A 24,777-nucleotide genomic window follows, 5' to 3' on the forward strand; every position below is an offset into this window, starting at 1 on the left:
GGGGGGGGGGTGGGGGAGGGGTGCGAAATCCGAAAAAGTGGACCTAATATTTCCGGGGGTGGAGTGGAGGGGGGTGGTGGGAAGGGATTTCTCTGATAAAAAAATCTGACCATGCAGTATCTCTGCGGGACGTTATTTATCTCCACGGGACGTTTATTGTCGGATTTGGCTACATACCAGAGTGATCTAGCCGGAATAGTTTTGTCTACAAATAGCACGTCTATTGAGAACTGAAAGTGGACCTTTGGCCGTTGTGTGTGTGTGGGGGGGGGGGGGGGGGGAAGGGGGGGAGGCGTTCGCACCCCCCGCCCCCGCCCCCCTGGGTACGAGTCTGATTGCATCCCCTAAAATCGTCCCTGCTTGCTGCCGACCCAATCCCCGACGTAAGAATGGCGATTGGAGCTGCTGTCAACCAAAACAGTAATCATCGCGTGCCCCTTTATTGGCTGGCTTCTTTTTAATGACGTATCCTTGGATTCATTTGAAGGGGATTAATATGCTGAAATAGCCTTTCATGTAGAAAGGAATTGCGAACGTGGATTAATCGGTCGGGGATCGTTTCCTTGGCAGATGTTTTTAAGTATAATGCATTTATTCATTACCTCGTTCAGATGCTGAATCTATTTGTTGCTGTTATCATGGATAATTTCGAATATCTCACTCGCGATGAGTCGATCCTAGGCCCCCATCACCTCGACGAATTTGTCCGTGTGTGGTCTGAGTACGACCCTGGAGCCACGTAAGTCACTTGATGCATTTCTTCTCGCTATTTCCCCTCCCACATGTTACGGTTATCCTTTTTGGTCGCCCATACCCCCCAGTAACCTACCCCCATCGCTACCATACTTCCAGCATCCCACCCTAAACCCATCCCTCCTACGCCCCACTGTTCAAACAACCCTACACCTACACCACCATACCTGTCACCAACCAACACTCTACACCCATCCCTTCTACGCTCCACCCCTCTCAAGACCCTCATCCTCTCCCTTCTTCCGAGGCTAAAACCTTATGAAGAATGTATGTATGAATTATTCTGGTTAACGGATAACGTTTCCCTTTCTCATTGATACCAAATGTTTCTTACAGCGGTCGAATAAAGCACACCGACGTTTACCATCTGATGTGTGATATGTCGCCTCCAGTGGGTTTCGGCAAAAAGTGTCCGAAGTTTATAGCATACAAGGTAAAAAGGGGATTAATTTATGCTTGCTTATGCTATTGATTTTAAACCTCATGTCAGTATGTACCAATGCGTTCTTATGGTATTGTATTCCGATTATAGGTGAGGATATACCTGGTGAGGATATACCTTGCATACTGCGTCTTAGTGTCATTTCGTACTAATGCGTCCTTATGCGTGTGATTGCACATCACTTTAAATCGGGCGATAATGCGTATTGTATCATTACGTACCACTGCGTCCTTATGCGTGCGATTGTATAGCACTTTATTCCAAACATGGACGATAATACGTATTATGTCATTACGTACTAATGCGTCCTTATGCGTATCAAACATGGGCGAAAATGTGTATTGTAACATTACGTACTAATGCGTTTTTATGTGTGTGATTTCACAGCGCCTCATCAAGATGAACATGCCTATAATGGGTGATAACACCGTCCTGTTCACCGCTACGCTTTTTGCACTCATCCGCACGGCGCTTGGGATATTCAGCACTGGAGACCCCGCGTACGCTGACAGCGAGCTCAGACGCACCATCAGGCGCTTGTGGCCCAAGACGAGTAAGAAGACACTGGAAAAAATGATACCTCTTCAGTCAGGTACGAGTTGACGACGCTCCGAATAGACGCCGTTTGAAAGGATATTTCTTTTGTAACAGCATCTTTGAAGCTCATAGCGACCTCTTCCAGGCTCATACACAGGATTGGCCGAGGGGGGGGGGGGGGGGGGGGGGTGCGCAGTCATAGATATATGGAAAAAGCTTAGTATTTGAAGATACCTCCATAATATATTACCAACTTTACCTACTTCTTTATTGAATTCTCTTGTCAGAGGGCTTATGATTTTACAATTTGTATGATTCATAAATGAACGCGTGATAACCTCAAGGGCGCGGGTGGACTCTAATCAACAACTCTTCTAAGAGCTTGCTTTTTACTAGCGTTCTTGTATAAAGCAATATATAAAGTATGTTCCAGCATGTCAAGCAACAAGAATGTATTGGCTGGCTTGATCTGAACTAGGCTATGCCGTCATTGATGATCCTTTTTAATTTCAGTTCTTAGCTCTCAGCAAATGACGATCGGGAAGATCTACTGCGCGAAATTGATTTACGAAAACTATAAGCACGCCAAAAAGAAGCGAATGGAACGGAAGAAAAAGGTGACCAAATAGACAAAAAAACATACTGTTTATTTCATTTATTTTGTAAAATGCTTTATTTATCTTTTTGTATTGTGAAAAATATTAATCCCCTCCAATAATGCAAATACATTTTATCTTGGCAGGGTCGACGTCCGTCGCTGTTTCGGCGTTTTGTCGGGGCATTTCGGAACAACCCATCCAATTCGGAAGCCGAGGACGAGGAATCGGAACTACGAGCACCGCCCGATTATCTGAGCCACCGTCGGCGATCCAAGACGCTGTCTTCTCTCCCAACATTGTAAGGTTTGCTGTTCATCTTTTTTTGTCGCTACTGAGGTATAAATTCCAAGCAAGGAATTTTTCAATTTTCCGATCTTTTTATTGCATGGCTGCCTTATGTATTTTACTTCAAGTCTTCTTAAAGCACTTACTAAAAAGTGCGCATCTCGTCTTTTCGCCCATTTGAAATGTAGTAATATTCTTATATTTTCAACAATTTTTAACTGTAGGGCTCATTCTTTGATTCAATATTTGCGGTTTTTTATTTTCATGCAAAGCAAAATCTTGCAAGAAAAAATAAAGCAAAAGCAACACAGAAATTTCCATGTTTACAGAAATAGAGTAAAATAAGACGTTATCCCCTTTACAAATTGAATAGAAACAATGAAAGGAATAAAGGGTGATTTCAATGAGGAAAACATCTCTTAATTCACCATTAATGGTTGATATTACAGCATCCACAACGAACCAGAAACCACTACAAACAACAAGAGGAGAATGCATAGGTCACTCAAATTTTTTCGAAGGCCGTTTGGACGCACCGAAAGCAATAGTGACACCGACGAGGCTAGAAGTGCCAGGAAGACGGTCCACTTCAAGGTGATCCATTTAGCCGTCGACTCTAAGGGAGAGGGGGACCGGTTGTGTTTTTTTTTTTTTTGCCTGTGATTCTTTTTTTTGGGGTGGGGTTAACATAGGAAAGGGTATACCAGGCACACGTGTTTCTACCTCATACTCTACCTACTATTTACCCTTCTTTCCCTTGTATTTCATACAGACCTCCCATTGTTGGTTATATCCTCCTCGGTTGCTTTTTGTTAGGTTTGTGATGCCGGTGACGTTAGATTTAGTTAGTTTGGGACACAGGTGACGCTTGGTGTATTGAGTGCGTGCAAGCGATATGCTTTTTATGGGGAAATCGTGACATTGTGCGTGACACCTATATGCTTTTTATGGGGAAATCGTGACATTGTGCATGACACCTTTATGCTTGTTGTGGGGAAATCGTGACATTGTGCGTGACTCCTATATGCTTGTTGTGGAAAGAGCGTGACATTGTGCGTGACTCCTATATGCTTGTTGTGGGAAGAGCGTGACACCTTTATGCTTGTTGTGGGAAGAGCGTGACATTGTTCGTGACACCTATATGCTTGTTGTGGGAAGAGCCTGACATTGCGCGTGACACCTATATGCTTGTTGTGGGAAGAGCGTGACACCTTTATGCTTGTTGTGGGGAAATCGTGACATTGTGCTTGACTCCTATATGCTTGTTGTGGGATGCGCGTGACATTGTGCGTGACACCACTATGCTTGTTGCGAGAAGCGCGTGACATTGTGCGTGACACCACTATGCTTGTTGCGGGAAGCGCGTGACATTGTGCGTGACACCTTTATGCTTGTTGTGGGAAGAGCGTGACATTGTGCTTGACTCCTATATGCTTGTTGTGGGATGCGCGTGACATTGTGCGTGACACCACTATGCTTGTTGCGAGAAGCGCGTGACATTGTGCGTGACACCACTATGCTTGTTGCGGGAAGCGCGTGACATTGTGCGTGACACCTTTATGCTTGTTGTGGGAAGAGCGTGACATTGTGCGTGACACCTTTATGCTTGTTGTGGGAAGAGCGTGACATTGTGCGTGACACCTATATGCTTGTTGTGGGAAGAGCCTGACATTGCGCGTGACACCTATATGCTTGTTGGGGGAAGCGCGTGACATTGTGCGTGACACCACTATGCTTGTTGCGGCAGGTGCTGGTGCGTTTCGCTTAGAGGTGCGGCCACACCATTTCCAATCTTGTAACTTCCCTCACCACCGTCCAATAGTCTCGGTGTGGTGATTACAAATTCTGATCTTGTTTCTCTAGGACGCACCAATGGATCTGACAGACATCAACCCGACCATCATAAGCACAGACACCGAGGACGACGACCAAGGTGAACCAGTGAACAGAAAGCGCAAACCCTCCAAACTCGGCTATAAAAACCCTGTGGTAAATATTCCCAACGCCATTATTCATTTATTCATATTATTTCATCCAAACTCGGCTATAAAAACTATATGGAAAATATTCCCAACGTCATTATTTCTTTGCATTTCCAACACATTTGGAGGGGGAGGGGTGAGTTATCCGGCTATAGGCGGGTCCAAAATTCTATATTAAATAATATATTGGAGTTCATGATGGGATGCTATAACTGTTCTTGAAACGCGAGGGACAGCTGTGGCGTACCCAGGGGTGGGTCATTGGGTCCAGTAACCACCAATTTGCTTTCCTGGACTAGTAACACGTTGATGCACGGGTAAGAACGCGATATACCTTCGACTGTTAAACAAAGTGCAAAGGCGATGCTCGAATGAATGCATGATACTCTAAAACCCTCACACGCCACCTTAAGCCCAGTTATGTCCATTTTTATGTTTGGCTCCAAGAGCTTATTAAACATACATAAGCACCTTAAAATCTATTATTTATAGATTATATATGCATTGTGATACTCAGCGAAATCCCGCTAGCCAAATTAGTCCGATACTTGTTTGAAGCCGTTGATTGATAAAATGCAAAAACAAACGAAACATGACTAAAGTAATCAGTAACTATGGTAACCACTAACCCTAGTGAATTATTTGATTAATAAAAGCTTAAGGAGTACTAATAGGCATGTACGCGTAACCTGACATAAGCAACTTCACACCCAACTTCATACGCCAAGTCAAGCAATAGTTCTTCCTAGAATATGCTCATCTATTTCTTCCTTATTCAGAATGCTTCATGATAACTTCCAGAGTAGTATAATTGGGACCGAATTGCCTCATTTTGGTAAAACAATTAAAGGATTAAGACCTTTAAATGTTCTTCACATGACTATTGGAAGTTCTGGCTTTGTCTTCTTTATTCTTGCTCTACTCTTCTACTTCTGCCTTCTTCTCTATATTTTTTCGTGACATACGTCGAAAACGACTTTTCTGCAATAATGAATCTCTCAAAAGTGAGTTAATTTGTTCCTTCGTATACTACTTGTAGGAAGATGTCGGGTTTGCGCTTTCGTCTTTAGACGTTCGTGTATTGACTGCTTGTATTTGTTTGATATAGGGGAAATTATTCAACACGTGATTTAGGTCAGTGAGTATATAAGATGTTGAGTGAGTATGTAAGATACCGATGTGGTTATACATTTGTCGCCCCCTTTTTTTATATGGCATTTAACAAACTTAAAACAACTGCTCGTAAATATAAGAGAATATGCAAAAAAAAGTATATTGGATAACATAAAGATGAAGACTTATAATAGCATCCGTTATTTAAACACTAACCAATCGTACTCTAACTTGAATTAAAACAAAATGCTTATAAGATCTATTTAAATTTCATTTAGCTTATTTTTAAGCCTTCTATAGTTGATGACTCTCGGCAGCCAATTACACGAATTAACAGACTGTTAAAAAATTAACCGATCAACAGCTGAGAAACAAAAGGGCTAGTCATTAGCGATTTATCTTGATACTGTTGTATAAATTTTTGTTTTGGAAAACTGATTAGATTTTCTATTTTTGAAATGCAGTCGCTATCATTTGGATTGTTCGCTCTGTTATGAATGTGTCTTTTTGTAATGTGTACTGTACGTGACAATTTGCGTGACACCGGCAATGCTTGACGTTGTGTGTTACCATGTTAGTAACGCTTGTGGTTGAGATAATCGTGTGTAGTAATGTACGGTAACGTTCTCTGGTTGTCGTGACTGTGCATCTTTGTGTGACATCGTGACGCTTATTGCTGTCACGATTAGATTGCCTCTAGTCTCTTACTTTGCGCACGTCCGTATAGCAGGGGTGACATATCCAAAAACGTTTTAAATTATATTGATGATCGAATCTATTAATTCTTTTGGCATGATCTCTCATGTTTTTATACGTGCACTTGCGCCATAGTTTTTTCGGCTCCGCTTTCTTTGGGTGCGTGCATAGGATATCTTGTATTACGGATGTGCACTAAGGTAGAGATAGCAAGAAAACTGTTGCCCTTCTGGCAGAGGTTTCATTTTCTTTCGCACGCGTTGACGAGTAAAGAAACTCGGTACAGCATGCGCAAGAAAATAAAACCACTACTCTCAGAGTGACAACTTCTTGTTGAGTCTGTCTCTTGTAGTCAAAACTCTATGATTTCGGACCGCATGAGGTCGCCGCCATTACAGCGCGAGACATAATGTAACAGCTTACTCCCGCTTGGTCGCAGGCATTAGAAGATGCTCAGAGTGAGATAAGCAGTTCCATGGAGAGTCATCCATCACGCTCGTCCCAGGACCCCCAGTCGCCGCTCTCACCTCCCATGGTGCATATCGAGCTACACCCCCCGCTCACGCTTGAGCCCCAGTCTCTCGTTGTCAACGATGACAGGGGGATGATGCGACTGGACCCGTTCCCTGACGTAATCAAATCTGCAGCGAACAGCCCAATCACCGAGTTCTTCCCGCGGGTCGCTCCCGCTAATCCCGCGGAACGAAGATCAAGGGAAATCATCAATCAAATAAATGAGGAAATAACTCAAGCCGTGCGTAGTGGGCAGAGTGCATACTTTATATTTGGAATGTTTGATAATGATGAAGAAACGTGGTGTTAAGGTGACCTTGAACTGGTGGTGGAGTACCCAGATTACCTGTTGTTTACCGGCAGGGTATTATCAACTGGGGCACTCCAATATTGATGAGGTATCCCGACGTAAAAAGAGTCTAAAAAGCGCATGCAAGGAGAAACATGGATACTCTAGTAAAATTACTCTAGCCGTGTAATTGGCACTTTGCGTTTAAGAGACTTGGATGCCACGTAACCAAACAACCGACAATTCTCTTAACAAGGGTATAAATAATTTAGATAAAAATTAACAAAGAAAAATCAAAACAGCCTAAATAGCACGGTTGTGGAATCGAAAGATGAACGAGTTGAATTGCCTGTAAAAGTTTGTCATATCAAACCCTTCGTACCTGCTGTAAACCATGACAGGAAGGCGTCTAGGGCTTTTTATTTCACTACAATCGCTGTTAAAACCCATAAAATCATACTATATTTATTAAAAACATGAAGATAAAAAAAGAGGTGTAGCCATATTTTTCAGACATTTCAATATGGCCGACCAGGACCAATTGTCCATGGCAATATAAAAGTGTGGCTACGTCTCTATCTGGCAAAGCATTAAAAGCGCAGCCAATAGCTGTGATTAGAGGATTTTATTACCTGACTATGTGCAATTTTATAACAGAGAAATTTAATAAATTTTATATTAAAAGGAGGTAAACGTGTTCAATGACTTAAGTTTGCAGTAGTTCTATTTAGTGTTTTAACATTTTAATATGTAAAAATAGTACATCGATCTTCAGAGGGGTAGATCGCTTTTACTGGAGTTCTTTCGATGTTGAGTCGTTTCTGAAAAACCGGGTAATATTTCAGGACCACATACCCGTATCCCTAGGGGGGGGGGGGGAAGACACCGATAAAAACAGACGGGGGTGATCGTTATTATCGCAACTGAAAGGATAGGGTGCCGGAGTAGTCTCTGTAATTGCCAAAAGCCCATATTGCAAAATCGATTTTAAACCTCAAGGAGGGTACTTTGGGCGTGGTCAAAAGAAATTGTTACCCCTAAGAGATGGCAATTTAGGTGTGGTCCAAAGAATTTTTTAATCTAAAAGATGGCAGAATCGGAAAAAAAACCCTTAAACACCCCCTTAGGAATAGCAATTGTTCGATTTTTATACCCTAACTGATAACAGAATCGAAAAAAAATCCTTCAACATCCCCTAAGGTATGACAGTTGGTCAAAATCTTATACCCTAAAAGATGTGACGATCACCCTCGTCTACTTTTCTGGAGAGCCCCCCCCGGGCCCGTATCACTAGCGGGGGTCGAGGTCCCACCCCTTTAGGGTTAGTGACTCCTTTTCGAGAATTTCTCGTTATTGCCATTTGATGAATACTAGGTTGGGCTTTTGTAAGAATCGACTTCTTTCTGTAAGAGTGGTGAACAATATACCATAGTAAAGCTGGCAGGCAACTCAGCAGGCAACTCGGTGAAGTTAGCAGGCAACTCAAATGTGATGATTTGTGTAATATCTCGGTAGGTATATGGCCGATTGTCACGAAATTTTGACACGATTGTACAAAAAGTACAACATTTTTTCCCACGGTCACGTGATTGATGACGTCATGAAAATAACTAATAAGGCGTTGTCTTCGATATTACATTTGTACAATTATGTTAAAGTTTGATGATTATCGGTGAAAATGGGACGTAGATATTGCGACAATTGTGATGTAACGACTTGCCTGCTGGAACGTTCAACGTCACACAGTCACGTGATTAATAATATTTGATATCATACATGCATGAATATGTTTGTTGTACTTTTTGTACAATCATGTCAAAATTTCGTGACAATCGGCCATATACCTGCCGAGAGTAGGCCGGAGTAGTCTCTGTAATTGCCAAAAAGCCCACATCAGAACCTAAAATGAAGGAGGAGCACAGAGGGTTTACTTTTGCGTTTAGCGACTAGGCACGAACCTGTGACCACATGCACAGAGTACTGCGTCCAGGCCCGTAACCAGGATTTTTCTTGGGGGGGGGGGGAGGGTGAGTGCAAAATCCGAAAAACCTTATTTTTCCGTGGGGGAGGGGAGGGGGAGCAGTTCTCTGATAAAAATCTATCCACCTCCGAAAGAACAAAATGGATTTTTAGTGCCTTTCCAGTATCTCCACGGGACGTTTATTGTCGGATTTGGCTACATACCAGAGTTTGAGTTTTGTCTACAAATAGCACATCTATTGAGAACCAAAAGTGGACTTTCGGCCGTTGTGTGTGGCGTCGGTTGGTTATCGGGTCTATTTTGTGTATTTGGGAACATGTCATCTTGAAGGGGACTTATCTCCTTCAGAGTACGCTGCTCCTGTCTGGGCCTCCCTTCCTGAGTACCTTGCAGAGCTTATCGAAACAGTACAACGAAAAGCTATTCGAATAATCTACCCTTGCCTTAGCTATGAATCAGGGCTCAAAGTAGCAAAAATGGACTCACTTACAGTCCGCAGAGCAGAACTGTGCCGTCGATTCATGGCCAAAGCAAGATGCACTGAGCCTATAAAATATATAATACAATCTGGGACTGAGGTCGCCCATGGTTATTCGCTAAGGGGGGGTCGCAGCCGTTTGGATAAATCAGTTGGTGTAACTGAAAGGTATAATAACTTTATCACAATTCGTTTCCAGTAGTTATGCCAGTATTTATTTATACATTGTTAAGTGTAGTGTGCATCGGCCGACATACTGTAATTTAGCTTATGCTACAAAAGTATGAATAAACGATTATTATTATTATTATTATTATTAGAGAGTGGCATTATTTGCTTCTGGGAAAACGGGGACGCTTTCAACTGTTGCAAGAATAAAAGAGTTATAATTTATCCCTGTTATTTGTTTTATATCTTGTTTTGCTAGTTGGGTATGCAATAAAAGCCTTTTTCTAGAAGTAAAAGTCCGTGATAGCGTGGTGTTTGCAAGGCGAGAGGTACACATCGGACTATAATAAAATGCAAGTGTTTAGATACCCACCGATAATTTATTTATACTTTCTATATATAGAAATAGAAAAAAGCATATCTAATATATAAGGCAATGGCGCCTTGTAATACAATGATATTATAAAGCCACAAAAGATTTTGATATTTTGTATTGCACCAATGCAGGGGCGAATCCAGGATCTCCAAAAAGGAGATCAAAGCAAAAGTTTCAAGAAAGGCTCTTCCGTGGATTTCCTTATATTTCTTGCTATTTTAAGGCAAATATCTGAAAATAGGGGGGGGGGGGGGTAGGCGCGCCCGGGCAACCCCTAGATCTGCCCCTGCAATGGGCTCCAAAAATATACTTTGGAAATCATCTTATCATCCGTATCGAAAAACAGTAAAATAACAAAGCACAAAGCCCTCTATAAGAATACCACCCTCCCTCAGCCCCCCCTTTTTTTTAAGAATCCCTAAATTGACGTTTGTACTTGCCTTAGCAAATCCTGAAAACCTCCTGATCACAATCCTTGCATTCATATTCTTAAAACCTTGACTAAGTCAATGCAAAACGCTGATAAAAATATGTTACTTGATAAGAAATATGCATTAGATGCAAAAGAAAATCTCCACATACAGGTATTCACAATAATAACCCTTTTTACGAATGAAAAGATTAAAGAAAACTATGAAGCAACTAATAGCGTAATTGTAAAGGTTGCGGGAGCTAGTCACACTTGACTTTCTTTCTTTCTGGTTCACTGTTTTCCTCTAATTGAGCCTTTAAGTGTAGCTCCTCAGCAGCACTGAATCTCCTATCCTTTACAACATCATCAAGACCCTATGAAGAGAGGCGTATAAAACTAAGTTAGAACATAGACAAGATAATTGTGGCATAAAATACGGGGGGGGGAGGGGGGGGGGCTCCAGAAAAGAAGACGGGGGTGATCGTCACATCTTTTAGGGTATAAAATTCTACCAACTGCTATCTCTTAGGGTGTGTTGAAGGATTTTCCTGATTTTGCTATGTCTTAGGGTATAATAGCCGAGCAACTCCTTTCCTAAGGGAGTGTTTAACATTTTTTTTTTATTCTGTTATCTCTTAGGGTTTAAAATTCCTATGACCACACCCGATTTGCTATCTCTTAGGGGTAACAATTTCTGTTTCACACCCTAAGTGCCATCCCTTAGGGTTAAAATCGACTTTGCCGACAATTACCCCTTGTCTGTTTATATCTGAGTCCCCCTTCGGGCATAGACAAAATAATGTAGTTAATTTCTAAGAATATCAGTGTATAATTGTTTGCAGACCACAGCTTACATCTTGCCATAAGTAGTTTTCTAAAATTATAAGGAAATGCTTTTAAGAGAAGGCTCTACTGTACTTACCTCTCCAAAGTAGGAAAGTAAAGGTGATATCTCACAGACAACAGGTGCAGATTGTGTCCTAATTATAAAGTAAATAAGTTTTAACAAATACTCCATGAGCACATAAAAATTGATAGTTTTTTTTTTTCGGATTCTTCCAGCACAGTAAAGACTTATGCTATCCCACTGATACATATTTAAATTTATTCACATACAGTGGACCAAAAATGAACACAGACTAAAGCCCCTGTATAAACAGAACAAATCATATGTCCCAACTAATCCTGTTTATGGAAGTTCTACTACAATTAAGTGGTGGAATTAGACTTTTAGATCAGTCCTGTTTATGAAAGCAGTCTTGTCTCAGCAATTAATAGTTACAGTACATGTTAATAAGAACACTTTTGTTATGAATTTACCGTGCTACTGCTGGGACTACTACCCCGTCACTATCAACAAATTTCCCGCCAGCAGCAATAATGTGACGATAGTGAAGGTCAATTGTCATCTGTCTTGCCGTCTCAGGCGACTCCTTAGCTGACCCTGGTGCATTCTTTAGTGGGGAAAACTCATCTTCCCGCAGGACTTCCAGCACTGCAAGATTTCTAAAGAAACACCAGAGACCATTTGAAAGGGAATATATGAGATACTGTACAGGGGGATTGCTTAAGAGAGATTGACAACCATTGGGGAATGATGACACAATACTGTAAAATTGGCAAAAAGAGTTAGTTTTAAAGTTAGGGTTTTTTATATAAGGGAGCCTTATTGTCTTACGTTAGACACCTTTTGGTTGACAGAGTCAGTTATGCAAGCTTTTTCTAATATACACTTGATACTTACTCTGTAAAGCCGAAGACATCAAAAACAAACTTTTCTAGCTTTATCCCGTTTGGAGTTACAGGTGTTACTCTGAAATAAAATCCAAAAGCTCATATGGAGGTGAGAAGAAAATGGGTAAGTAAGAAAAAGACCTTCTTACATCTTGCCAGAATCATCTACATGAGGGATTTTCTTCTTTGCGATGTGGAATGGCAGCTCATTCTCATGCTCCCTAGTAATGAGACATAAAGGTTTAGTTGTGGAAATTAAAGAATATCAATCACCCACTCCTTTTGTTGTTGTTTATTATTGAAAATACAGCAGTTTATTCACAAGGAAACTTCAAAATAACAATATAGGAATGAAGTCTGATACTGTATGTTATTGACTATACTTGAAAAATATCTTGGATACTCGCTTGAATTACATAGACGATGGAAATGGGTTCTTTGTGTGACTCACCATAGAGCGGGAGCATAAAATGGCGGCGCGATTGGCCTTCTTTAAACAAAAAAATAATGATCCTCTCCATAGCCTATAATACACTCACCTGCAAATAGCTTCCAGAAATTTAAAAGTGAAGAAATGATTTGCAATGTTCCCAGCTCTAAAGGTCAGTTTACCATCTGCATCTCTTTTTTCTGCTGCATTGTTTGAAATTTCACTGTATTCTACAACCTGAAATAAAAATAAGACCATATCATATAACATATGTACGAAGCACAGCATGGATTAAACAATTTCTCTTCCAAGAATAAAAAAAAACACCTTTATCAGAAAACAAAAGGAAAGACAAGAGACTGATGAGTGTGAATACCAGGTGCTTCTGAGGGACTGATGTCATGACAAACAAAACAGGAAACAATCATGCAAGAGAAAAAAAAATGATAAAAATACACCCTGGGTACCGGGCACCCACTCTTGGTTTAGTTTTAACTTGATGCCTGGGGCCCCCAACAATGAGCATTATGTTTTCTTTCAGATTTCATCTGAGCTAGCTCTTTAATGTTTCTTACCTCGTACTTGCCGTCACATAGACATACAACACCAACAGCCTCAGTAGGGATGGTCTTCTCCACAACCTGTTGGTGGCATAATGTGCCTTTTAGAAGCTGGAGGGGAGGTGAAAATACATTTTGGGGGAAAGGATTAAGAAGGGACACACTTTTTATAAGCTTACATCAGGGAAAGGGTGACTGTAATAGTTTGGTTTTAATAAAATGTTTATTTATTGGATTATCAATGTTTTTTTTATTGGATTACAGGTGATTCACTCTTACAAAGAGGTCTGGTCCCAATTATTTCTACTGGCTAACAAAGCAACAGGGATATTTAAGCAAGATACTAGATTCAAAGAAACTCACTTAGTATGTAGCTGAGAATGCTAATAATGTTGTGTTGCTGTGTTATTGTTCGTGACTCCTCTTACCTTTGCACCACAGTCAGCACCTTTACCAATACAAAATCCTATAAACACTGGGTCTGCCATCTTGACAAGAATATTATCAACACCATAGACGTGGATGTATTCCACTCCTCTCTTCTCCATATCCTCCAGTATTTTATGGGTTAAAAGTGCAGCATAGAGCCCACCATTACCATCAGGCGCTCTCGCAAGCTTTCCTTTGTCTGCAAGAATTATTTTGCCCTCAAATGACATGCAGGGAATAGTGTTTTGTTCAAAGACAACAAAGTTTTCTTTGTCTAGTCCAAAGTAGTCATTGTCACTGAAGAACTTTGATGTGCTTTCCTTTGTGTGTTCACTCGTCATCAAATACCTAAAAAAGGGAATACAAACTTGGCACTTGCAACTGTACAGTGCAGTACATACATAGGCACTCTCACAAAAGGTGTGGTAGGATAGTTGTCTGCTTACAAGAATATGTCATAGTACCCCAAATGCCACCTCCTAGTAAGCACACAACTCTGAATACCCCCCCCCCCCCCTGAAGGCGTAGTAAAATATTCAGTTAGCACAGCTCCCAGATAAGTGCCGCCTTGAAAAAATACTGACACACACTGAGCTATTTGTTGCAGTTGTTCTTGGGTTCTTGTTACTGTTTAGTTATTTAGTTTGACTTTTTGGTAAATTTCAAAAATGTGAAAACATGACTTTTATTGATATACCATATTTACTCGAATAAGAGTAAAAAAAATTTAATAAGCGCCAGTGCGAGGTGCCAGTGGGGGGGGGGGGGGTCATTTCTTCCATTTCTTTAAAATAATCTAGAATTTTAAAACTCTTGACAGGAGTAAGGTCTCTCTCTTTTAACCAGCCTGACGTGTGAATTGCGACCATGACAACTACTTTTTAAAAGTTTAGATAGTCATTCAATGTACTAACAATAAAGCTGACAATCTGTGCTATCGATGCAAACAAAATTTGAATATAAATCAGTGGCAACGTGTAATGTATGCATTTTGATATCTTATAACCTACCACGGAACGATGCATTTTTTTCCAGATTTCTTCGCGGCCAGCTCTTCAACCTTTCGTATCCTCTCGGCCTGTAGCTGGTACAATGTTTTACCAGAAGGCAGGCCAACATTGTACATCCCTTTTGGGTAACTGACCCCCAGTCGAGTGCCCTGTCCTCCAGCGAGTAACAACACAGCAACTTTGCTTTCTCCGATCTCTTGTAAACCCTTCTCTTCCCACACTTTGAGGTTATTTCCAGCGCGTGCCACGCTTCCGAAGTGTTCTGGGGGAATTGGCTTGATTCTCTCGTCCTTTTTCTCTCCACGGTGGTTTTCGGCATCTTCGGTCGCCACTGTGAACGACCGATTCGTTTTAGCATAGTCGATGCCTTTAAGCTCATCGTAGAATTTCTTTTGTTGGTTTTCGTCTAACTCATTCCAGAATTTCAACAGTTGTTCTTGCCCATGTTCTTTAAGATCTTTCCGGAGCTTTTCAATATCCATTTTGGAGAGAAATCTAAGGTGAGAAAACGGTTTCTCCTCTATAAATTGTTTTGAGTAAAACAGGAAACTGGTTTGATGGGGATGACCGGCGCGTGATCGAAATCTAAACTCTCTTTATGTCATTTTCCCGAGAAGCCACGTGTAAAACGTCAACTAGGGGGAGGGGGAGGGTAGAAAATTTAGCGCTCCAAAAAAGTCCTACCGCTTTTATACTTGTACCTATACTGTTTCTTCAAACAAGAAAGAAGGAATGATTATTTTTCTCGTGTGACAAGAAAAACAATTCATTAGTGCAAATCCGGTTCCGTTGTTGTAGATTCGTGGCTTCAAAGGCAATTCGTTAATGCGGAATAAAAACAAGCGTTTCCGCAAAGGAAGGGCAAAGAGCTGCTATTTCGCAATCAGACTGGACTCCACAAAGATAAAAAGGACAAGAGCTCGACAAAAGCTATCATTGCACTAGCCACACAGTAATACCTTTAAAATAAATAACAGTGACGCTATACGATTAAAAATGCTTGCCAATCACAACCGAACTTTTTAAACAAGCGCAAAACCTTTTTTTTTTTTCTTTTTTACCTGACATCGCTTTTCTTGGCAAAGATACTTGGGTGCTCTTTGATGACGTTCGTCATATTGTGTTTCGTTTGTTGAGTGAACTGGATTACTAGGGCTTTAGTCTCGCTCGTGTTGGAAGTCGAATCGCTATAGTTTAGGAATGTTTACGCTACTGCAATATTATGAGTGGTGTTTTTCATTGGACTGTCATGATATTGTCCCAGTTGTAGCCCGAGTTACTCACGATCACATGATATCGTATCGTCACGTCATGCCCGTAGCACGCGGGCAATATAAGCACCTTACTAAATACATACTGCGTATCAAAGCAGAGTCCTGAATACATGTAATATCACACAATTTGCCGCGACGCTCGTCGCGACAGGCTGAACATCACTGGGCGAGAAAAGTTTGGAGGCCCTGGTACCCAGGGTAGACCTACACTGGGCATTTCGCCTAATAGTGTTCATAACAAATAGATCGTAAGTAAGTTCACGTGAATCGTGGTCCACCTGTGGCGGCAAACCACGCCGCACAAAACTTCTTAAAATAGTAAAAGGCGAACATCTCTGAAATCGAGACGCGGGAGTCATTAAATATTCACCAGTTAAACTAGCGCTTTGCATTATGAAAAACAATAAATAAGCATGTGCTTTAGTAGTATTAGTAGTATTTTATTTATCGTCATTTGTATATTTTTTAACATTTCCGACACACCATGTTATGCAATCTGCAAAATACGCCACAGACGCTAAGGCCTACCCTTATACTGTAGCCTGCATAGAGGGAAAAAAACCGCCCCTCAGGCCCCGCTCGCTCCGCCGATTTTTTTCTCTCGTCCACGAGGCCCCTTCCGTTCCCTCTCGAACTGAGGCCGTTTTCATTTCAGCTCCCGGCATGCCTTGCGCTGTGACGTACGACGATAACAAAATAAAGCCAACATGGCGGCCACCGCGGACAAAGACGAAGACCGTGGAAGTTCAAGTTCCAGCGGCAGTGGCAGCCGATCTAGCTGGTATATGGTCCAGGTATGCAGTTAGGCTTACTCAACTTTCAAAATAGTCCTTTTTATTGACATACGGGACTACTGTAACTTTGTAATTACGAATTTGCTGAAATTTGTGACACGTCGATGAGATGTTTCCTATTTTTTTCCTCCGACCCTCACCTCGTTCATCAGTGGAGGTTTACTTCATACTTCAAATAGCGCCTTTCTATTTAAGGGTAGAGTTTTATAGATGGTTTTTAGCAGAAGTGAGATTTTGCCAGAACGCGTCAAAGGAACAATCGTATATTCATAAGTTCAACTTTCGAGTGCTCACCCTATTATAAAGTGTTTATGGTTCTGAATAATTGTTATTTTTTAGGACTCTTCTTCAGCTGTTATTGATATCAACGACTCTGATGACTTTCCTTCAGAAGCCAATGGAGCTGAAAGGTGACATATTGTAAAAACAAATCCACAACAGAATGTTTGTTTGGAAACTCCACTTTTCCATTTGGTTTGACTGTCATTTTTTCATTCCAGTCTTGATTTTATTGTTTTGACATGATACATCATGTTTTTAACATGTTATTCTATTAATCTAAAAGTACACCTACCCCATGGCATACAGTATTCATGTCAATTGCAATCAGTAACATCTCTATCATAAAATGTTTTGTGACCTGTTCATCCATTCACCCTCTGTAGCCCTTCTGGTGGTAGCCCGAGAAGACAGGGTTTATCTGAGAAGGAGTTCATGGAGAGAATCCAGGAGCGGATGGCCCAAGAAGTCAGTGGTTATGTAAGTCAGCACAATAATGATCAAATAAGAAAAAAACATTACCAATTTTTTACACAAACTTCAGGCCTAATTATGGAACACAGGATAATTGATCTTCTCTGAGAAGTATCAGTATTATGGATATGCTCCAGAGATTCCCTGACTATGAAAATCACTCTTTATTGGTTCTTATTCATTACAGGTTTGGCAAGCTGGCAAGCAGTCTGCCAAACGAGCATTTGACTTGTATGCCAATATTGACATTTTGAGACCATACTTTGATGTTGAACCTACTGAGGTCCGGAGCAGGTAAAAAACATAGCATGTTGTCTCATTTATTATAGTAGTATTCACTGCTTGTATCTTATTATTCAGTCTAAGGAACATTTTTTTATCCAAGGTGTTTATTGAAAGTGGCATTGTTACTTTTTTATAGGCTTTTCCACTCACTTATACCACAGCTTCCATCTACAGCTTCACCTCAGGTAATGTGTATATTAAAATGCTGAAACTCTTGGCAGTGTCTTGGTCACTGCATAAGAGGTTGGCCCCTAGGTCAGCTCCTCCTGCCCCTAGATCAGCCCCTTCTGCCACTAAATGAGTCCCTTCTTCCCCTAGATCAGCCCCTCCTGCCCCTAGATCAGCCCCTCCTGTCCCTAGATCAGCCTCTCCTGCCCTAGATCAGCCCCCTCCTGCCCCCAGATATGCTCCTCCTGTCCCTAGATCAGCCCCTCCTGCCCCTAGATCAGCCCCTCCTGTCCCTAGATCAGCCCCTCCTGCACTAGATCAGCCCCCTCCTGCCCCTATATCAACTCCTCCTGCCCTAGATCAGCCCGCCCCTGCCCCTAGATATGCCCCTCCTGTCCCTAGATCAGCCCCTCCTGCCCTAGATCAGCCCCTCCTGGCCCTAGATGAGCCTCTTCTTCCCCTAGATGAGCCCATCCTGTCCCTAGATCAGCCCCTTCTGCCCCTAGATCAGCTAATCAATGCTGTATGGTTTTAGACAGTTGTTGGTGAGTTGTATGGTCCAATGATGCTGGTATTCACACTCATCGCTGTGTTGCTCTTTGGAATGAAAACATCTGGACATACAGTGGTGAGTTTTTTTTATGTAAAGTAGGCCATTTGTTATACAGTACAAAAGCTTGCTACTCGGCACAATAATCTACTATTAATGGGGCAATCGTGAACAAAGCCACTTGCACTTGCAGAAGTTGTACTGCTCACATTTTAAGCAAGTGCCAATGATTCAGAATGAAAAAAAAAAAGGGTAGAGGTGGAGTAGACAGACAGACATGGTATGACAGATAGGCAGGATCAGACAGACAGTGCCAAAAACTGTATATAATAAACAGTAGTATATGTTTTTATGATGACAAATATTTGTTTTTGTTTTCACAGCAAGAAGGGACACTAATGGGTACAGCGTTCGGTCTATGTTTTGGTTATTGGCTTGGTGGCTCTGCATTCTGTTACTGTGTTGCATACTTCTGCAACACACACCTGACATTTCTCCAGATATGCTCGCTGACAGTAAGTTAATTTATAAAATATTGCAATTGGCCTTTAATCATGTTTTATGCAGGCTGTTTAGGCCCATCCTTATTTAATTCTTCCAATCCTGCATCTGTCCCAGCTTAAGACCGATCTGCCTAGCTTCTTCCTAAAGAAAAAACACAATGATATTAAATACTAGGCCAGCAACTGACTGAAAAGCTGTAAAATGCCCATAAAAATAGTGTAGAGTAATAGTTGATGATAAAAAATGTGTTAAAAATTATACAGCTACTCTACTCCATCTTGTTGCATACTTTTTTTTTCTAACACACTGATGTAATCTGTTGACCATTAGTGGACAGACACATGCATAGGGATCTATTTGTATACACTGTATACATTGTGTGATCTATTTTTTAGGGGTATGCAATGTTTGGCCAAGTGGTGTGCCTGTTCTTCACAACAGTTGGATACCATCACTCCCATTCATTTTTTTACATGCTGTGGTTAATTTTTGGTGGTTTGTCTGCACTGAAGCTGGTAAGAGTAGAAATGAAGCACTGTTGGAGGTTGTGATTAATACAAAATTAAAATTCTTCACTTAATCTGTAATGGTTATGTAATTTCCTTAAATGTTAGTCAAAATGCATTTTATTCCAGGTTAGTGTGTATACCAGTAGAACATGGAATCGTCGCCAGGGATTGATTGCTGGATGCATAGTAGCATCACTGCATTTGCTCTTCCTTCTCTACCTTCACTTTGCCTTCCATGGGGTGTATGAGGATACTGTAGGTATGTTCAGTAGCAAATCAATTTAATTTATTAGCAATGGAAAAAAAATAAATTAATTATTTTCATTGTCTCTATGTCAGACTGTAAACTGTATTGTCTTTGTAAAGAAGCCAATAAACTTAAACTATGTAATCTGTGTATTTGAACAAGCTTCTACAGTACAGACCTCTTACAGCTACAGTATAAGTATCTGACCAGCCCCCTTGCTCGAGGATACATCACTCAGGTGCTTGGTGGTGCGCAGGGTGTATGTGCAATTCCCCCACCTGCCCTCTTCAGCAAATCCTAGATATACACACCCGGTACTTTCTTTCTTTAACCATGACTACAATACCAGGGGCATAGCCAGGATTTTTAATATTTTCTCCTGTATTTTAAGTATGTAATGTCTCTTACATTTACTGTATTTTTGGCTGCTGGAAGGGGGGTGGGGGGATGGCTATGCCCTTGTGTACCTCTAGGTTTCTGGCCACAATGACTGGTGTGTCTCCAGGCATGATCAGCTCATTCCCCTACTTTCACATCTCACTTAAAAATTGCACAATATAAAATCCATATAATGTGGCAAATATATTTTTTTCATGGTAGATCACCATCAGGTTTTAGCCAGGCATAACAGAGAGACAATATTAACCACCATGGACCAGCTACTTCCGACAGCTGAATCTTTTGCCAGAACATTCCAGAAACTACCATTAAAATTGGATCCAGCACGATCTCTCCGAGTTGCAAGGAGTATCAACTCAAGTAAGTCCAGTGTTAGTCAGTTTAGATCTCAATTCATGTTCTTGTAAAGTGAGCAGAATTACTAATTGTCACTTTATTTAATTCTGCAGCATTGATAGTCACTCAGGCATTTGCAATGTGAGCAATACAGAAGTCACAAAGATATGATTATTTGAGGCTATAGACAACCTAGATGGTTTGCTTGGGTGTGATCGAAAGAAGGAAAAATCAACACATTGCAACAATTTTTAACCCTTTATATTAGCAAAGAATGAAGAAAGACATTTAGCTCTTTATTCAGAGTAAAAAAAAACTCTTCGAACCAGTGCCGATTTATTCACCTGCATTCTAATTTTCAGTGGTGGGGGGTAGAGAAGGGGAAAGGGATTTGAAAACTGTTTAGTTAGGTCTATAGATAGCAGCCTTGTTGTTAGCCCAATTTAGTTACTTGTAGCTAACAGTATGAAAATAGGAGCTATTGGTGTTATGGCTCGGTCCACAAATATATTTTATTTTAAAATCATAGAAAAAAGTAAGACATTAGAACTAAAGAACAATAGACTGTCTTGTGTTTCTAGCTATGTGGTTTTATGTACTTAATAATATTCGGATTTTAAGTAGTTTGTTTCGCTAATTCTGATTTATTTTATTGTTACGAAAACCATAGGAGCTTCAGAAAGATCTGAGTAATTGCTAGAAATTTGTGTATATGGGGGGCTTTCCTGGATTTCATTGAATTGTATGTCTTAAATGGATTCAAACAATACGGTTACAAATAAAGCAGATAAATTACTCTCGATGACCTTTAGTAAAGATATTCAAGGCAGGTTGCAAAAAACTCAACTTAGTCTTGAGCCGGGGGCTTTGTTCTCTGAGAGACAGTCGATGGCCCTTGCTCTCCCCCCTTCTCTCCCGATCCCTACGCAGTTGCCCCAACTCTGTCATGAAAACCAAGCACTATAAGGAAGGTTGACGATGGCGTAGATGACACGTAAATACAGAGTGAAGCTAATTTAAAACGCTGATATTTTTGCATTTGCCTTTTCCAGGCGTCTTGACATTCGTGCAAAATTAGCGAAAACCGAACAACAGCAAGGACCAGCCTCAGCAGGAGCTGGCGTTGGGAGCATGTGCCCCCCCCCCCCAAAAAAAAAAAATAAATAAATAAATAAATACATAAAATCCCCCCCCCCCCCCCCCGATATTTAGAGGCCTGCATGCTACGGCACTTAGGGTGCAAAACGATACGTGCCGAAAATCTCCCGCGCAGAAATTTTCATTTATCGTAGCTCGAGTCATTCAAGGGTTTTTTTAGGTCATCTAGGAAATCAAACTCCATATGCAGCAGGAGAGAAAATCGATAGAACGACCTTTTAGCGCCGCTAGACCCAGGCTTCAGCTTCGCTTCGATTGAGTAACACTGGTAATCATTTGACCTTTTATGGTCAAATCCAAGATGGCGGCTAATTGTAATGCCCAAATAAGGCACGCACGGAGTTCTCGAAGGTATAAAAACGCAGCGTTTGCCGAGAGAAGATGAGTTATCAACTCTATCGGAACACAACGCTAGGAAACAGCCTCCAAGAAAGCTTAGATGAGCTCATACAGGTAAGCATATAGCATTACTGATCGCTGTATTTCTTGTGTCTAAAATGCTACATTCAAACTTGAAAACCTTCCAAAATGTGCTTGAAGTGGCCGCATATGTTCCTTTGTTCTGTGTCTTCACGCCAATAAGCTTACTTCGCAAGTGTTCTCCATATTTTATTTAACTTGTAAAGCAAATGGCTATTTCGATAAGGCTTGCTGCTCCGTACGTTTTCCCACCTAAACATAGGTCATTTTGATATCCTTTGGTTACAGAAACAAGACTAAAAATAAAAAACTATATCGGCAAAACATTGATACCAAAAGAAGTGAGTAGTGTTTGCTTTGTTCTCTCCTTATTAAGTTACTATATAATGTTCATGATAACTTGCAAGAGCGGATCCGAATAAGAGTGTCCGGGAATCCGTTTAATACTTTATTCGTTACTTTATACAAAAAAGAATGACTTTAGTACTCTAAAATTAGAGTGGATATCAGATTTCACACAATGCATCCCCCTCCTCTATCAGCCTCTGACAGCAATATAGAACTTGTTTATACCATCATTTTTATCAGCTATTTCTTTGAAGCTAGAGCAGAAAGGATATGAAAATTACTCTGTTATTAATTTGTATGGTATTATAATCTAAATCATCCATATTTTTTGCATTGTGCAGCTCCTATTAATAGTTTGCTTTAAGGTGCACCCAATTTGATAATAATAGTAATGACACTTATTCCAGAATCTTATTCCATCATTAAACCTGGTGATTTGTCAATTAAAGTACTTTTTTTGGCCATCAAAGAGTGTGTCAAAGATGGTGTCACACCCCTAATGTCTTGTGAACAATAAATAGCATTAAAACCTGGTTTCCATATACAGTAACCCTAACAGTAGTAAGGGACGTAACAGTTACAGTATCTAGGGTTTGCCCCCGAGGTGAGCACACGACTTGTAAAGGTTTTAGGTAATGATCTTTTGTTTACGGGTTGCAGAATTCTGAAGTAGTCAATTGTAGGTAATGAAGTTTTTGCAGACAACTGTTACAACTATATAGAAACCAGGGTTATATCTCAAGGTGTTTATTTTGTTCCTTATGATTCCATAATTTTCAGTCTCAACAGATAAGTCCTCAACTGGCTCTACAAGTGCTTCTTCACTTTGACAAAGCAATCAACCATGCTCTATCAAATAAAGTAAAAAACAAGATCACCTTCAAGGTTTGTACATAGCAATCTTTTTTTGAAGTAAACTATGTAGGTAAAGCTCAAAAGCAATCCAGACTTTATTCATACGTTAGAGGTGAGATTGTTTATTTGTATGGGCCAGCCATTCTCTTAGTCTTAATGTACATGTTTTTCTTAACAGGGTCACCTGAACACTTACAGATTCTGTGACAATGTGTGGACATTTGTTTTAGAAAATGTTGACTTCCGAGATGTAGGAGATGTTGTGAAAGTTGACAAGGTCAAAGTTGTTGCTTGTGATGGCAAAGGTGGGGTTCCTAGCCTATTTCAAGACCATAAATTTTTGTTTGAGTACTACCTTCTACCTATTAACTGAGTGCGAAGTCTGTATGGAGAAATACAGTATCAACCTGCATGCCTTTGTGCAAAAAAAGAAAAAAAGATATTTCTCTCAAGCAAGCAAGGCTAATAAAAGTTTAGTTATGACATATTAGTTATATTTGTTAGTGTTTGTTGCCGAAAATAAACACAAACTTCCGGCATGTGTATGTGTATGAGCAAATAAATATGTGCACATATAAGCAAATAAATGAAAGCAGAATCAGTTGAACTAGTTTCATCAAGAGAAGGTTTCATTTGTCGATTTTATGCTAAGTCGATTTTTAAGAACTTGAGCAATCTGTGAAAAAGCAGTTTGAAAAGGTTTAAATTCATTTCCAAGCCAAACAAATGTTTAAAAATCAAGAGCCTCTAAAAATGCTGTGCTACTGGCCATGTAGTCCCAACCTAATCTGTGTCACAACGCTCAGTAATTGCCCTGCGCCATTTCTTGGCATTTTGTGAGAAATCATACAGTTTTGTTCAAATTCGCAAACAAATAATATAATTATGTCTAAACAACCCTTTGTGTTTCCAGGTTCATCAACTTCTGAAGCTACAACATAGTCACGTTTCCAGGGCAGATGAGAAATAAATTAGACAAAAAAATAACATCTTTGTAAAGATTCAGTAACACATTCTTACTCCTTACAAATTGAAATTGTTATACACTCCAGACATCAAGAGTAAATAAGGCAAATATGAAAGCGTTTGCAAAACCCAAGCCAGATACACATACAAGTTAGTCACAGAAGTGAATGTTTTCTATATTACCCTTTCTGTACATTTTTGTTTGTTAATGTAATATGCTGTCATCTATGTATGTTTGAAAGCTTGTAATTAAAGATACACATCTTTGTATATCAATTATTTTACAGTATTTATTAAATAAATACAATATAATTATAATGTCTTGTGCTTTATACTGTTGTAATCATAGTTTGTTGGAAATTACCATCACTTGCCCCTACCCCTAAATTGCCATGAGACAAGCCTGTGACATCATTGTATGCTG

The 24,777-nt window shown here is 40.4% G+C and overlaps 4 protein-coding genes across 9 annotated transcripts in view; 3 read left to right on the forward strand and 1 right to left on the reverse strand.

Moving 5' to 3' along the window:
• The window catches only part of LOC116603559 (voltage-dependent N-type calcium channel subunit alpha-1B), a 33,824-nt gene extending 25,928 nt beyond the window's left edge, over window positions 1-7,896 (forward strand). For 2 of the 6 annotated variants that reach the window (XM_048724498.1, XM_048724499.1), the window contains exons 36-43: window positions 612-739; window positions 1,090-1,186; window positions 1,583-1,787; window positions 2,246-2,349; window positions 2,475-2,629; window positions 3,066-3,210; window positions 4,480-4,605; window positions 6,847-7,896. In XM_048724498.1, coding sequence (XP_048580455.1) covers window positions 612-739; window positions 1,090-1,186; window positions 1,583-1,787; window positions 2,246-2,349; window positions 2,475-2,629; window positions 3,066-3,210; window positions 4,480-4,605; window positions 6,847-7,230 — 1,344 coding nt within the window. In that variant the 3' untranslated portion in view covers window positions 7,231-7,896. Of the gene's footprint in view, window positions 1-611; window positions 740-1,089; window positions 1,187-1,582; window positions 1,788-2,245; window positions 2,350-2,474; window positions 2,635-3,065; window positions 3,211-4,479; window positions 4,606-5,706; window positions 5,733-6,846 lie in introns of those variants that run through there. The other 4 variants (XM_048724500.1, XM_048724501.1, XM_048724502.1 and 1 more) reach the window with 4 other exon arrangements.
• Window positions 7,897-9,865: 1,969 nt separating this feature from the next.
• LOC5520068 (UDP-N-acetylhexosamine pyrophosphorylase) lies at window positions 9,866-16,100 on the reverse strand. Its single transcript, XM_001639875.3, has 10 exons — window positions 15,849-16,100; window positions 14,788-15,282; window positions 13,777-14,125; window positions 13,364-13,429; window positions 12,898-13,025; window positions 12,508-12,579; window positions 12,369-12,437; window positions 11,945-12,130; window positions 11,547-11,604; window positions 9,866-10,998 (listed from the first exon to the last, which is right to left on the reverse strand). Exons 1-10 carry the CDS (start codon window positions 15,902-15,904, stop codon window positions 10,885-10,887), a joined length of 1,593 nt encoding a protein of 530 aa, XP_001639925.2. The 5' UTR covers window positions 15,905-16,100; the 3' UTR covers window positions 9,866-10,884.
• A 616-nt stretch (window positions 16,101-16,716) lies between these two features.
• Window positions 16,717-21,402, forward strand: LOC5519985 (protein YIPF3). The gene is made up of 11 exons (XM_001639797.3): window positions 16,717-16,855; window positions 17,195-17,265; window positions 17,521-17,614; window positions 17,796-17,902; window positions 18,030-18,078; window positions 18,597-18,689; window positions 18,995-19,126; window positions 19,511-19,630; window positions 19,751-19,883; window positions 20,472-20,630; window positions 20,720-21,402. The coding sequence occupies exons 1-11, from the start codon at window positions 16,769-16,771 to the stop codon at window positions 20,749-20,751; spliced, it is 1,077 nt and encodes a 358-aa protein (XP_001639847.2). The 5' UTR covers window positions 16,717-16,768; the 3' UTR covers window positions 20,752-21,402.
• Window positions 21,403-22,058: 656 nt separating this feature from the next.
• LOC5519986 (transcription initiation factor IIA subunit 2) lies at window positions 22,059-24,671 on the forward strand. The gene is made up of 4 exons (XM_001639798.2): window positions 22,059-22,217; window positions 23,313-23,417; window positions 23,566-23,692; window positions 24,301-24,671. The coding sequence occupies exons 1-4, from the start codon at window positions 22,146-22,148 to the stop codon at window positions 24,327-24,329; spliced, it is 333 nt and encodes a 110-aa protein (XP_001639848.2). The 5' UTR covers window positions 22,059-22,145; the 3' UTR covers window positions 24,330-24,671.
• Window positions 24,672-24,777: the final 106 nt, after the last annotated feature.

Source organism: Nematostella vectensis, chromosome 3, assembly GCF_932526225.1.
Source record: "Nematostella vectensis chromosome 3, jaNemVect1.1, whole genome shotgun sequence".
Classification (NCBI taxonomy): domain Eukaryota; kingdom Metazoa; phylum Cnidaria; class Anthozoa; order Actiniaria; family Edwardsiidae; genus Nematostella; species Nematostella vectensis.